At 40.7% G+C, this 15,623-nt stretch overlaps 1 protein-coding gene across 8 annotated transcripts in view; it reads right to left on the bottom strand.

Annotated features, from left to right (window-relative positions):
* Positions 1-15,623, bottom strand: part of rgs3a (regulator of G protein signaling 3a) — a 156,679-nt gene that overhangs the window by 74,782 nt on the left and 66,274 nt on the right. For 7 of the 8 annotated variants that reach the window (XM_030436370.1, XM_030436372.1, XM_030436371.1 and 4 more), the window contains 2 exons: positions 13,155-13,266; positions 8,842-8,885 (listed from right to left, as the gene is read on the bottom strand). In XM_030436370.1, the coding sequence (XP_030292230.1) occupies positions 8,842-8,885; positions 13,155-13,266 (156 nt within the window). Of the gene's footprint in view, positions 1-3,126; positions 3,328-8,841; positions 8,886-13,154; positions 13,267-15,623 lie in introns of those variants that run through there. The other variant, XM_030436377.1, reaches the window with a different exon arrangement.

The following is a 15,623-nucleotide window of genomic DNA, read 5'->3' as shown; positions in this document are numbered from 1 at the left end:
CAGGTTCCCATGACTGTCTCATGACTGCACTAAAGGGTGGCTGGAAAATTCATTCCTGAACCTGGGAGTCTTCTCAAAAGTCAATGACTGTGTGTTAGTGTGTTACAATATAAAAACACACGTATGATATGGTGCAATCTGAAACAAAACATGTTAACAATAGAGTTCAGGTTGGAGTTGATCTATTCCTCACAATGCTCCAAGGTAAAAGTTTTGGCTTCATGCTTGATATTATATGTGGTCTTCAATGTAACACCTGATGGAGCGACTACCGTAACTTTCAATAAATCGCACTAAACACAAACGCATCTTTTCTATTCTGCAAAAAAAAAGCATAAAATGTAGTTCACACTGGACTCAGTGGCTTTCCACACTCTTTCATCTATTTCGAGTTTGTTTCTCTAGTTTCCAGCTCAAAGCTCTTCTGTGGTCTTGCAAAGCAGCCATGAAAAGAGCATGCAAACTGGAGCCCTTGGCCTGAGGCCCTTCCTATAGCCACCAGGGATGATGATAAGCACATGACAGGGCTACAGGAAGTTTTCTGAAGTCATGTACTGTTTCTGAAAGGTTTTAACCTCTTTTTTTAGCAACAAAATTCCTGTGTGTTTTCTTTCGCCATGATCATTACTTAGTCATGGAGTTCATCAATCATTTGGCCTTTTTTTGGCCTCTTCACATGACTGTGAGTTTGGTGCATAAGCACGAATGTACTATTTTGAGCTTTAGATCAGATTAGCATTCAGGTCAGTGTTCATTGAGGTTTTTAAACATTAAATTAAGAGATTCTGACATTTGGCTAGGGATATGAAGGGTATCTAAATGAGAGAATAACATGTTGCCTTTTTATATTCATTTTTTTTTCAACATCCTACATCATCATATCAAGATTTCTACAATACTCGCCATATCACAATCACATCCCATGTATATGAGCTTACTTTCATGTCATGGTTGTGTTGTGTAGCTGGGCAACACGGCTGCCAAGCGGGAAACCGCTGCCAAAAATGGTGTTTCAGCAGTTGTAAGCATTGAAACCGTTGGGTGCTATAAATGAGGAATTACAGCGTTTCTACATTTGTAAGCATGAAAACATTGGATCATTTAAAAGGTATGGTGGACATTTTTCCAGTCAAATCAATGGTATCAAACCTTGACCAATTTCTTACAATTACAATTTCTAGTTGTGTTTGTGCCCACAAAACCCGGTAAAGTTTGTGCCTGTACCTACCGGGACCATAAGCACATTGTCGTTACAGCATGTTATTTAAAATTTACCCCAAAGAAAGCAATGTTGCAACATATCCAAGGTTTGCGAAAATGTTGTCAACCTTTATTCTGCCCATCGGGTTGAGGATAAATACATTCGTGATCACCACATTGATTTTAGTCCAGCGGATCTGATAGTTGATAGTGAAAACCTTTTACTGTTGAACCACTGTTAAATACTGCGTATAGTGCATACATACCTAGGAAAGTGAAACATGAATTATTAATTTAAAAATTACTTCTGCACACTTTCCCATAAAAGTCGTTGAATAATTCAGACGCTGATTGCCATTTGCCCTCCAACTGATGGTGCAGGGAGATAAACTACAGTTTGGTACAGCGCAGGAGAATACTTTCATCACTAAGTTGGTGGTGGTCGTAGATCTCAGTGCAATCATACTGCCAAGATGGAGGTCTTCAAGTGATTATATCTAGATGTATTGCCACTGCCACTGACCATTCTGCCAATCTGTTTTGGCATATTAAATCAGGGAAAACGCAAAGCACACTTTAAGTTGTGGCTTAACTGAAATGAAGAGGTTACATCTTGGTTCAATCTGACCCCTGAGAGACTGGGCCTGCCCTGGTCATATTATGGATGGCCACCATAAAGTAGAGGTTTCACTGACATGAGCCCCTGGGTGCATATCATTCACACCCTGCCTTCAGACGACAAGTGACAGCCTGTATGTCATGCAGTCGATGATGGGCCTGAAGGCTTGAGGAAAATGCGTATATACAGTGATGCATAAAAAGGCATCATACGCACACACATATAGAAAACAAGCATCTTTATAGACACGTTTAAGATGCCCTTATAGAGCAGCATGAGTCTTCACTTGAAGCCATCAAATCAAAAATGCTCCCTTATTTACGTCACCCTATAGGCATAATAAACCAAGAACACGCTGACCTTTAACAGTATAGAATTCTTGGAGGAAAAAAACAATTTGCACGCACAACACTGTGCTTTGTTAGCCTGATCACAGAGCGCCCTCGCTGTTCCACGGCCTACGACCAAGCAATCACACTGTGATTTCACCTAGTTTGGCAGTATCCCTCTGCATTTGGTGCCTCTTATCTCATGTCTTCTCAATCACCACACATTCTGCGCTGTTCTGGGGGATACAAAACATGATTCATATATCAAACCCAATAACTCTGTGCATAACGTGATTTGTGTGCACGGCTCAAGGGGTGAAATCGTTTGTAACAACTGACCATGGAAGAAGCACAATTCTGAAAATAAATGTTTTGCAGACTAGGATGAGATGAAGTAGGTCTTTTAAGTCAGTGCTACTGCTGCACTGTGCTAAGTGGAGATTATTCATGATTTCAGGGTAATTAGTGACGACCGCACTGTGCCAATTAAATACAAATGGCTATAATGGCAATTTAGAGGAAATAGTGGTGAATGGATGGAACATAATGGAATTCTCAGCTTTCACTTGTGGAAACTTCACACCCATCGGAAACCATTACCAGAATACCAGGACCACATTCAGCAAGTTTATAGTATAACACCAGAAGCAGCACAGTATGACATGGTCGTTCTACAAGAGCAAACATAAACACTTACTTTAATCAGATATAACTGCTAAATGTATGAAATCTGAGATGCATGTTTTTGCAAATTCATGCAATGCACAATGAAAAGTTATATATCAAGTCACAAAGTAGTTGTCTTTTAAATCATTTTAGTTCTACTTTTCCGGTGCCTGCAAAGAGTTGTTTCAAACTACAACTACAGCTCTCACAAAAACAAAAAAACTGGCACAGTGACTCCTGCTCTTCCTATTTCATGCAACATAAAATCTTCTCTCAGAACCTGAAGCAGAACCGCCAGTCAGCGGCACTTACATCTCCAGAGTCAGACAGCAGGTGCTTCTGAAGAGAGCTGGCCTCCCTCACAAACCGCTTCTTAGGCCCGACCCGGTCGGCCAAGTTGCCCATGATGACTCTGTGATGACCCAGATGCACTCCGCTGCTCAATAATCTCACACAGTGTCTCCCTTCGCCGTCTGTGTTTTTCGTTTACCTACACAATGCTTTCATGCTTCCTCTCTCCCTGCGTCACTGACACACTTACACGCGCACACACACATGCGCGAGACACATACTTGGCTTTCCTTAAATCTGGGTTAGATCAGTTCCGTTTTGAGCGAGCGCTAAAATAGGATGACCTCCAGTGATGGAGGAGAAGGGCAGGAGCAGACAAAAGAAGGAGAGCGGACTGTGACAGAGGGAGATGGAGGAGAGGACTGAAAGTGTTTAACTGCTCAGAAACGAGGAGAGCTTTTCTTGTTTCCGCAGAATAAAAGTGCCATTTTATCTAGATTTACAGAGCTCAAGAGCAATTCACTGCGCAAAGACACAATGTCAAGGAACTGACATGGACGCCACCTGATTTACACTCGTATTCTCTTTGCGTTTGATGGTGTGGGGGATAAAACACTCCCCTGTGATGTGGACATCCTGCAGAGAGACACGTTGCATCTGTAGGAGTCTCTCGGGAGCAGCTGCATGTGGTGATATGTGGGAGTGACGTGTGTTGCTGCGAGGTCCCCTGTGAATCAATGCAAATGTGCAGACGTGTTTGAATGACTTAACTGACGTATAGTATATCTGTGTGGATGTGCAAGTGTGGGTTTCCTTGCTTTTTTCTTTTTTTTATGTTCTGTAAACTTATTTACAGGACTATACATGTAAATACAGGACAACACTTTATATATATACAATATTAACCATTGAACTTTAACTAGTTGCTTATTAGCATATTAGTAGCATATTGGCTGATTATTAATCATTATAAAACTCGTCATAATAGCCATTAACCTCCAGTGTTTGGGTTTTAACTGATAACCAATTCACCTTTTGGTACTGTGTGGATTAATAAGTGGTAAACTACTAATTAATCAGTTATGAGCAAGACCTCATTTGGGGAATATTTGGGTTATAAAGACTTAATTTAGAATCTTTGGCCATTATTAACAAATTAAGTTGTGTTTGTTACATATGAAAAGACCATTTTGTGAGGTGCTATTAAGGGGGAACCACATCATACTGCTATCATAGCCAATACTAAGCAAAACATTAAGATCCTAATAATTCTGTAATTTCGTTGCCTGTTCCGGTTTTACTGTGGCATGTGTCATAGGTCAGGTATGGCCTTGGATATCTGGTTCATGCGTAGCCTCACTCATAACGACACGTGTGCACATGGAAAAGCAAACCGACGAAAAACTTGCAAGGAATCTGTAAGAAAGGTCACACCCAAAACAAGTGACGAGAGCCAGAAATGTTCACGGGGGGGGGGGGTTTATTTTGCTTTCAATAAAGCGTCTGTAAATGTTTTAGCGGTGACAAGGCAGAAAGAGTTTATCTATTAAAAGAGAAGGGGCATCGAAGTCTTCCAGGCAAATGCAATGTGTAACTAACGAATGCATGCAGAGAGCAACAAAATGCTGCCCTAAATCTTCCTCTCACTCTGATTGTGTGTATTTACATCGATTGACCTTTGCATGGACAGGCCAGAAAGAGCAATTCAATTAGAGTCTATCACACCTTGCATGTGGGTAAACGCAAACACAAACACACACACGTAAACAAACACAAGGCAGCAGCAAGGGTCAGGGTCATACGATCACTTCAAACGCGTGTCTTCATATACTCTCATCAGCGGAGCTCCAAAATCTATTCAAGACCTATGAGGACGTTCTCTATCGGTCTCTTTTGATGTCTTCTCCCCGCTCCTTCTCTTTCATCCTTCTCTCCATCCACCTCACATGTCCTTCCACTTCACACAACAGTGTGACCCTACCAGCAGGACCAGAAGGTCAATCACTCTGTAAAGACTCTGCCATCACTTAATGAGCTCCACAGTAGCTTAGCAGCTGCTCATGCTAACGCTGAGCTGGATCTGAGAGAAGAGAAGAGAAGAGAAGAGAAGAGAAGAGAAGAGAAGAGAAGAGAAGAGAAGAGAAGAGAAGAGAAGAGAAGAGAAGAGAAGAATTCCTTTCCTTCTTGATTATTTGATAATTCATCAGCATATTTTGGTGTTTATATAGCTCTAAAATGACCTTTTTTTACACCTCTTCTTTATCTCATACAGTACATTTATGATAGATAAGAGCTACAGTCAGAGCGAACTGTATGCTCTGTTTCATTGTGGCTACTGTTTGCTCCCTGAGGTATGAAATGAACTGCTGACAGGTGTATCACCTATAATAGATGACTGCACATTGTGTGTGTGTGTGTGTGTGTGTGTGTGTGTGTGTGTGTGTGTGTGTGTGTGTGTGTGTGGGCATCTGACAGGACCAGTTGGAGGAACGGAGTCTGAGGAAGGAGAGCGAGGAGGCCGAGCCAAGTAAATCTTAACTGGAGCAACAAGCGGCTCGCACGCCCAACCCCGATCTCTTTGCTGTCTCTCTGTGTGTCTTCCTCTCTCCGTCACATTTGCTGCACTAGTCTGGTATTTTGGGCACATCGCCGCATTGCTGCCTGAGCCGACTGTTGTGCTGGAGGATCAGCAGCTCTTTTTTCAAGCCCTAAGGTGTCAAACTGTCAGCGGCCTCGACTGCGATGAGTTTGATCGGCAAAGTCAGAGATTTGTTTGTACATAAATGACATTTAAATGACATCTGCGAGGGACAAAGAGAGTCCCGAGAAAAAACTAAATCAATCGTCATAAAATATAAACAACGCTGTCAGAAACAGCACTGAATTGAGGAGAGAAAATACAACATAATAAAAGCTTCTGCACATCCCCGGAACTGATAAAACCGTTCAAGCAGACCTTTATAATACGTCGTATAAAATCCAAAATCTGCCTTGAACTCACTCAAACTCTCTCTCCTTCTCTCCCATGCTGTCTTACGTAAGAGTTCTATTTATATATGTTGCCTAATTGGATAGACTGAATAATATCGGAGCTTTTTACTTCCTCTTTTTCCAGCCTGTGGGACAGATATCAGGCCCCTCTCATTCTGTCTGGAATTTCTGAGAAAAAAAAGGCCCTTTAAAAGATTCATAAGCTGCTAATGAGGTTATGCAGCACATTTCAAAGTAAAAACTTGTGTGACGCCGTGTGTGTGCGTCTGTGTCTGCGGCGGGGGGGTTTTTAAATAGTTGCTCGGCGAACAGATTATCCATACGAGCAGAAATATGCAGCCGAAACAAATTGCAGAGAGTCACAGCGGCTAGATGGATGGAACAAAAAAAAGGGGGGGAAATGCTCCCATTCAGTATTCAGTCTCTTCAGCTAAAAAATTAAAAACACTTCTGAGATGTTCAATCTTTAAAAGAAATACAAAAAAGAAAGACTTTCACATTCAGTTTATTCTGGCAAGATATAGAAATCAAGGAGGATATGAACCGGCATTTGTCTTGTCCAAAATTAGACATGCCCCAAACCCATCCCAAGGATCGCTATCAGGGCTGCTCTGGCTGTATTTTAATTGATCGGTTCCGGCTAAATATAGCTGATAAAAAATGCTCCAAAGGGTAACGAAAATGAAAGTGTCAAATTTCAGTGTTAAGTCAGTGCGCAGCTACTTATTTGATAAACATTTAGGTTAGTATAAGTATTGGACTGGATCAAAGTAGCTGCACATTATTTTAAGTACATGAACCATGGATATGCATGTCTAGTATTTCAGGGTGCTATTGTTAGCAACTTGAAGAGCAGGCACCAGGTCTGCCAGGTGACATATTTCACATTAGGATACATTTGGCTGCTGATGTTAGTGGCAAGGTCCCCAGACACAGAAAAACAGTACAACATTTTGTCAGCTTTCTTTTTTTTTTTCATGTCTTCTGCACATTAACATAAGATTTGGTAAAAAAAAAAAAGGCCAGTGAGGTGGCTCCAGACAGAGTGAGGCAGCTGTTACGGTTGGATATAGCAGCTTGAGGGATTTGTGCAAGAAGGTGAAAGGAAGTGCTGAGTAGAGGTGATGAAAACATTGTGTATTATAACATTAAAAAAAGGGTGATGAAACGTAAAGTTTCATTCAGTGGAAAGAAGGGGGCGAGGGAGAGGATGAGTAGGTATAACTGCAAAACAATATTCATTAACTCCATCAGATCTGCCAGGACAAAAGACCATTTAAAGACTGGAAAACATCCCTAACAGGCTCCACGACTATCAAATCCTATCTGTCAGATAACTGAGTGACATCCTCCTTGTTTATCTCTGATTCACAGCAAAGTGCCTTTATGTTTTCTGTCTCCCCCGTGCAACTGATCTGAGCTTGTTGTCTGAAAATTGGAAGGACAGACATTAATGTTGACTCCCATTGATATTCTGAGTGATTTGAAAGGACCCATATGTTGGATTTAGTGGCATCCAGCTACTGCAACCAACTGAACACCCCTCGCCTCATCCAGCAACAACAATTAGTTGATTTGAAAGAAAAAAAAATGAATTAACAAATATTTTGACTGTAAATCAATCGATTCAATTTGTTCTGTTTCTTTGTCATTTATGATTGTAAATAAAGGGTACTTGGGTTTTTTTCCTGTGGGTTGGACAAAGGGGCTCTGGAATATTGGAATATATTTGCAATATATTTGTCGTTTTCTGATTTTTTGAACGTGAAAATAACTGGCATATTAATTAATAGTGAAAATAAATCATTGTTGCAGCCCTATATTCAGGTAACACAGAAACACTGAAGACCCTCTCTAGAGCCAGTACTTGGTTTGTCTGCTCTGGGCTTCTGTAGAAACATAGCAGACAAACAGCACAGTTGTTTCAGGTGACTTACACTAACGAACATTATGAACATAATTATGAATACATATTCCATGTCTGCTAATGGATCCCCAAAAATCCAACACGTTTGACCTATAAAACGATTGATGTAGAGCTGCACTAAAGAAGAAAGTATTTTACATCTCAAACAACACGTTTTAGTGACTTTTGACACCTTGGAGGCAACAATGTAATGTTTCCTGTTTGCTGCATGTGAACTTGCCCCTTAAAAAGGTTTTCATATGATGAGAATTCTGTTGTGGACTCTTACTACTGGACTGATGGAAAATGTTAGTGGATAAAGTGCCATTACAGTTGCCCATTGTTGAATAATTGGTGAACACCGCAATGAAATATTAATAATTATGCCTTTTTCTTCCATCTTAAAATGTCAGCTTGAGAGGCTTTGCAGACAGACAGAAAGACAGAAAGACAGACAGAAAGACAGACAGAAAGACAGATAGATAGACAGATAGATAGATAGATAGATAGATAGATAGATAGATAGATAGATAGATAGATAGTTAGATAGATAGATAGATAGATAGATAGATAGATATGAAACATATCATACATGAGAACATGTGTGTGTGACAGAAACAGCTCTGAAATGGAGTCACATCTCAGACAGACACACAGAGAAAAGACATTTTCATTAGAGCTTTCTGATAATCCCTGTGTCTTCCTTGTAATGTGATTTCCACCAGATTCGATTGCCCCTCCGGCTCACAGACAAAATAGGCTGTTCACATTAGACCTGCCTTTTCCTTCTTTCTTTCCCTCTTTTTTTCTACCACACAAACGAAATTCTGCTCTCTTACCTCGGTCATGTGAATCAGGTAGAATCTCAGTTCTTCCGCATAATCTGCAAGACAAAAGTAACAAAAGGGATTAATTTCAAATTCTAACTTCACCCTTTTCCTCCCTGCCAACCATCACTTTCACCAGCTTTGCTCCTTCTTGTACACAAAGACGCGTCTTATATGTCTGATTATTGCCAGAATACTTATAAAAAGATGGAGGGCTTTTACTTTGAGTCAGCCTCTGAGACATCCACCCATAAGTCAATGGAGTAGCGCTCTGTGAGACAGGCCGCTGGGTCTGGAGTCAAGATAGATGGTCTTAATCGAGTGACCCCACACAACACACACACACACACACACACACACACATACATACATACATTCAATACATGCACCCACACAATCTGCAGTATATAGCTTGTAGGGATGTTTACTATTTTATTTCAAGTATGCACACACACACACACACACACAGCCAACATGCTGACTGACTGATGTCACACTGGGGAGTGGCTCGGCCCTGGGGTGACATTTAAAATGATCGAATATGCTCCATGAAGACTATCTATCTACCCGTCTATCCATCTATCTACCGAGATGGTGCACTGAAAACTTGAAAACTATGCTCAAATCTGAAGCATATCTTTATTGTATTAAATTTTCATAATTGAATAAGCAAAAGAGAGAAAAAAAAGGTCACTTATCCTTTAAAGAACGTTGTAAAAATTCTATGAAAATCTAATTTTTTTAAGTTAACCCACCATCTCTCATCAGATTATGATTTTAATGTCACTTAATCCTGATTGGAGCTAATAGGTATGTGTCATCTCTTTGTATTTAAACAAACCCACTTTAAACCAGTTAGAAGAAACTGTTCTAACTTTGGCAGAAATCTATTATGTATGAATCCATCATGCCATCATGCTTTAATTAGCGTGCTATGCCAAAGCGCAAAATCTGAGTGTGCTTTGAACTCTCTTGCTGTATTTTTAAATTGTTCACATACATTTATGTCAATTTTTCTGTGCAGAACCAATACTGTGATCCTGCAATCCTTCCAGGAGACGGTATGAAAATGTGCGCTGTTTTCCCCATGTTTAAACAATTAAAAATCTCCCACCTCTCTATGAAAGTCAACTTGACCACTAATGACCACCATCATTCCTAATTACTTTACAGTTACATGCCAAACCCATAGTCTCCAGGCTCAGTCCCACAACAAAGCCTGTGCCTTCTTGTTCAGCATCTTGAGCCTGTCGCATTCACAGGCATCACAAAGAAGAGAACGCCAGTAGTCAGGTCTTGCACTCGTTAAAAAATCTCATCAGCAGTTCATGTGTTCATTAGGCTCCCAGGAATATAAATCCAACCTCTACCTCTTCACACCAAATACTGACAGCAGACGGCAGCCTCCCACTGCAGCACAAGTCCACAGGCAGCTCTTCAACTGGCTCCTGTTGCTTTATTTTATGAAAGTGCGGTATGTAAAGTGATGCATCCCACAGAGTTCGACACAGGAGACACTGAGGCTGTCTAAGCAATGGGAACAGCAGGAACAGCAGGAACAACAGGGCATGTACTGTATGTACTTCTTACTAATTCCAGAAAATAATTGTTTTTATGACCAACAGCAGAGGTCACTGTTGGATATCTTTCTGTTTTCAAAAACCCAGCAGAGTGCTGTCATGCCGCACAGGACCACCGTATGAGAGGCCTGATGGTGGAGTCAAGTCAACCTACTGGTATGTCAAATGTTTATTAAATTGGGTAATTTGCTGTCACTCAATCATCCCCAGAAGAAAAAACTTCTGTTGCTTACTTCTGCTGGATTGAAATGATTGATTGCCCTCTCAAATTTAGCACTTGCATCCCAGTTTCAACTTTTGGGTAATTTTAAGAAGAATCTCTTTGAGGGATCTTTTATTGTCACAAACAATCACACTCAGTACAACGTAGTGAAACTTGTTCTCTGCAATTAACGCATTCCTGAGGAGCAGTGGGCAGCGACTGACTTCAGCCCAGTGTCTCATTCAGGGGCCGTGACAGGAGAAGTGACCTAAGATACATTTTTCCCCCTATTTTTCCTATAATGATGATGCATGAGTTGTCTCTTCTCACTTTGTTAAGTTAGATGACAAAAGTTAGATTGACACATTTTTAATTTGTCACAAAATATATAATCTTGGTGTAATTTGTGTTTAAAGCCACTGTTTCCCACGCTCCTCAGCCTAGTATCGGGGTGACAGGAACACAGGAAAGCCCCTGTATTGAACTTGTACTGTGTCATTACACGGACACACACACACACACACACACACACACACACACACACACACGCACACACACGTCAAACACACCCTTGCTGAAACAAACACAATCCCCCGGCGCCTCTTTCCTGAGTGACGCTGCCGAAGCGAAATAACAATGACAGGCAGCGAGCGGGGTGGAGATGTGTGTCTGTGTGTGTGTGTGTGTTTTATGAGAGGACACACACACACACACACAAGCACACACACATTCTACTGTATCCCCTCCCTGGTGATCTCCAATTGTTTGGGTGAAGGGTGGAGGTCAGAATGGCCCAGAAGAGACCAGTGATGTCTTTGGTGAGGGCAACGCAGCTCAGTAGTTTCAGTTCAGAAATACTTGTGTTCATTGGATGTCTTTCAACAAAACGGTGTCAATCTTGGCTGCTCAGTGAATTATTCTATTATTGAGATTTTAGCATAAGTAATTCTATATATGTTGTATATTTGCAACTAGTCACTTGTTCAGTATTTGACATTATTCTAAATAGGTAAAAAAAACCTGCAGCTGGTCACACTGGCCCCAGTCTGACTCAGCTGAATGTGTATGCCTGCAAACTAGTGTAATGCAAGTGTAGCTCCTACGAAAAACAAAACTTTGATGGAAGATCAGTGGAGCACGTATCAAACTCGAAGAAAATAGCAACAGATTTATGGACTCAATGCATCCAAAGTCCCACTGAAAATGAAACAAGAAGCCGAAACAACCATGAAGAAAGGCGAGTATGCACTTACTAAAAGAGATAAAATGTGACTAAAACTAATATTGATTTTTGTCAACTGGTTTTCACCCAGCAAAAAACATTAGGCGGAAACACCAGGGGGTTAAGTGGCGAATCATGTCAGGTTTGGCACATATTTCTTCTGCAGTGGTGCAGCCTGGGGAGGAAGGCTTTGTGGCTTTGTGGGGCTACACTGACACCTGTAGGGGGCTTCATCCATAGAAAATCAGGTCAAACCTTCAGCTGAATCACTCAAAACAACTCTCACTTGCTCTCAGTAAACTTTGAAATTATTCAGTGCTCTTTCCCTGTACTCACACTGACTTCACTGCCATCAAAGGTTGTTTTTTTTATTCTAGGGGACAGAACAGCAACATCCTTCTAACACCTGTTGTCCTGCTAAATCAATCCTACAAGCACTTTTGATAATCATGCACCACAAAACTTCGACACCATGACCCTTGTTTTCTAGATTAAATCCTGCTCAGCAAGCACAACAATCAACCGACCTGACACCAAGTTAAACACTGAGAAGGACGAGTCGTTTATTGCTGTTTCGTACCCGTGCATTTATCAGTTTTCAGCATTACCCTCCCCGCTGGCCCCCGGCCCAGGCATGACTCCAAACTTTGCCCGTGTGTCCGGCCAACCACTCTAAACACAGATATTTATTTGACTGGCCTGGGCTCTGCCAGCCCCGATGGCCAAACTATTCTCTACATATTATTAGAGGGGAGGGCTGTTTATACCAAGGTGAAATAAAAAGACAAAGCAACAGGACCGTTGGCAGCCTTTCCCTAAATATCCGCTGGTTGAACTCAACTGGAAATATCACCATATTTATACTATTGTATGTTTATTTCTAGCAGTGCAATTTGTGTGTTTAAGTGTTGCGTTCCAGTATCGCTGTCCTGACAGTAATAGGTCAAACGTGGTTTAATGTGTTAACATACAGATAACATCTTTTGCAAATAGCAATTTGGCTGATGTCTTTTTGACTTTTAAGACACGTGTTGATGTAGTAACATGAATTTACTACATGCCGAATGATTAACAGGACACATTTATTGACGACTCATACATAATCAGCACAACATCTCGGACTGAGGATGACGGCTCCTTTAACTGACGGTGACAAAGCATTGGCTGTTGTTGTTGTTCAATCTTCTTTAGGAATTAATTTACAAAGTCGCCTTTTGATCACAGGAAAAGCTCAAGTACGCTCATGTCTGCTGAAAGATACATCCTACACTTCTCCAGACAGTTTTTATATATACAACTAGTCTGACAAATGCTTACGTACCATCCTGAAGCCTCAGCTGTCGGAGGTACAGTGGACTCTGAAGTACGTTACACCGGCCCGGCTCATCTTCTCTCGTCACCAGCATCAAGTCAGTGTAGACGAACACTGTAACCTACAAGAGACGTATAGGGTGCAAAAAAAGCAGGGGAGTGGGGGCGAGGTTAAAAGGGAGGCAGAGAAGGGAGACAGAAAAAGAATAAACTTGATGTCATACTTGTGGTCTCAAATGGCTTACCCATGACACCTTAATGCAGTCGCATCTCAGCAACACACATCAGCAAACCAGTGAGATGCACAAACACCAACTCACATTTAACAGGTCTCACCCCTGTAAAAGCCCCCTACCTCATTTCCTAGCAAAGGAAATGTAGTTCACACGTACATTATTATAGCCGTACATGTGCATCTCTACCCACGTCTTGGTTTTTAACCTGTTGAATGTTAACCCTGTGCTTTAAATGTACTGATTTATTTGCATACTTTTCTTTTGTTTTCTTTTACCTTCTGGTAAAAACACCAAAATAAAGCTCTCACCTCATACCTGGAATATCATCATTTTTATTTTTCAATACCATTATATCATTCAAAGTTCCTCTTGGTTTCAGTCTTACTGTTTTGCTTCACTTGAAATTCTCTAAGCCATAAACACTTAGACTGTCTTTAGAATTAAAGACACAACTCAGTGTCTGTTGAAAAGAAATATTATTATACATCTGTGCCATGTTAAATGCTCAAGGATTGCCTTTCTGTGAACAGCATATCCAGTTCATGAACTGTTATTCAGTGGAACAAAGCTGCTTTCACTGCTTTCTACTTTTATGAAGGTCTGAGAATATTTGTTGGTTTGCAAATCATTACGCTGTTATAATGGTTACATATAAAACTTGAATCCTGTTTTATAAAGAAACTTGAATTTTCAGTATTTCAGTGTGTGCGGAAGACTCCCAAACTTCCGAAATTTACTTTGGGGGCTTCACCGAGAGTTTTTTCAACGTGTCATGTCAGCTCAAGACTGCAGTGGCTTCTGCAGCGGCCAGGTGGGTAAAAGTCACTCCGCTGAAGCATTAAGATGAGAGTCAATGATGAGAGGAACAAAGCATTAAGAATAGAGAGAAAGAGCTCCAATGCATGCATGAAAGTGACTTCTGCTTTCATGGAACATGACAAGTGTACAGCCTAATTCATGTACAATGGCAGCAGTTCAAGATAATGCTTTTGCTTTGGTGGCTTCCTCTAAAGGGTGAAATAGCAGAGAGTGTATTTCAGATGAAGCCAGTGTGTGGTTAGAGAGAGAGTGTGTGTGTGTGTGTGTGTGTGTGTGTGTGTGTGTGTGTGTGTGTGTGTGTGTGTGTGTGTGTGTATGTGTGTGTGTGTGTGTGTGTGTGTGTCTGTGCGCGCGTATGTGCGCATGTGTGTGGAAGTTTGAGTGGGTGGAAGAGGATGTTAGGGTAAAGAATAAGGACAAAGCAAATGAGATAGGAGCAGCTGGCAGTTTTCATGAAGACAAACACACTTTACATGCATACACGCATTTATGTCCATTCTATTATGAAGACTAAGCTTAGGTCATACAGTTTGTACAGAATAATTTAACTTGTTAACTTGTTTTACTGTACGCATCAGTAACAACGACTGTCTCAGATTACTTTAATCGAATGCACCACAAAAACTTTTAACTGACTCTGAAACAGTTTAATACTGATCCCTCTGTACGACCTACATATGAGAGAAGACTGGCTATTTTTGTATTATTATTATAGTTGAACTTAATGCCCATCACAGGGTCAGATTCCAACTTCTTGTGGTTTGATAAGTCATAAAATGGATGCTATTTTTATGGCAGAGTGCCGAGTATAAATCGAGGAGTTTCACAGCCGGAGGTAAGAAGCCACTCTGAAGTCTGGTGGTACGTCCTGGCATAAACACAAAGTTAACTTTGTTCCACCGTCATCTTCTTTTATCCAAATCCGCCTCCAGAATCAACAACAAATGACGTGTAAAAGCTTTCAAGACTGACACTGTGTTTAGTTGTTGGTTGTATTGGTTTTATATTTAATGTATAATATAGAACGATGAAACAAACAAACTGATTGCAGGCTCACAAACAACAATGCATGCCAACAAGTATTATCAGCAGTCTGTGGCAGTCATTAAACTGATTTAATTACCTGCATGATTACTTGATAACTTAAAATAAAATAAGTAATATGTTGCATTTATTGTTAATATCAAAAGCTATCTTTCAGGACACCTTTATACTTTATTAAGGATTCAGATGTAAATCATTCACTTAAATTTGTCATGTCCCAAAGTCACTTTGATACGTTACCATGATTTAATCCACCCAAAACTTAACAAAATGTCACTTTGGATGAAATCACATTTGCCGTGCTTATTATTTGTGCTCAGATATTAAAATGAAAGTGTTTGTGTGAACAATGGAGTTTGTGTGTTTGGCTCCCGGGCAGA

Source organism: Sparus aurata, chromosome 12 (assembly GCF_900880675.1).
Source record: "Sparus aurata chromosome 12, fSpaAur1.1, whole genome shotgun sequence".
In the NCBI taxonomy this organism is placed as follows: Eukaryota; Metazoa; Chordata; class Actinopteri; order Spariformes; family Sparidae; genus Sparus; species Sparus aurata.
The sequence above is the reverse complement of the archived record's forward strand: the minus strand, read 5'-3'. Positions and strand labels throughout refer to the sequence as shown.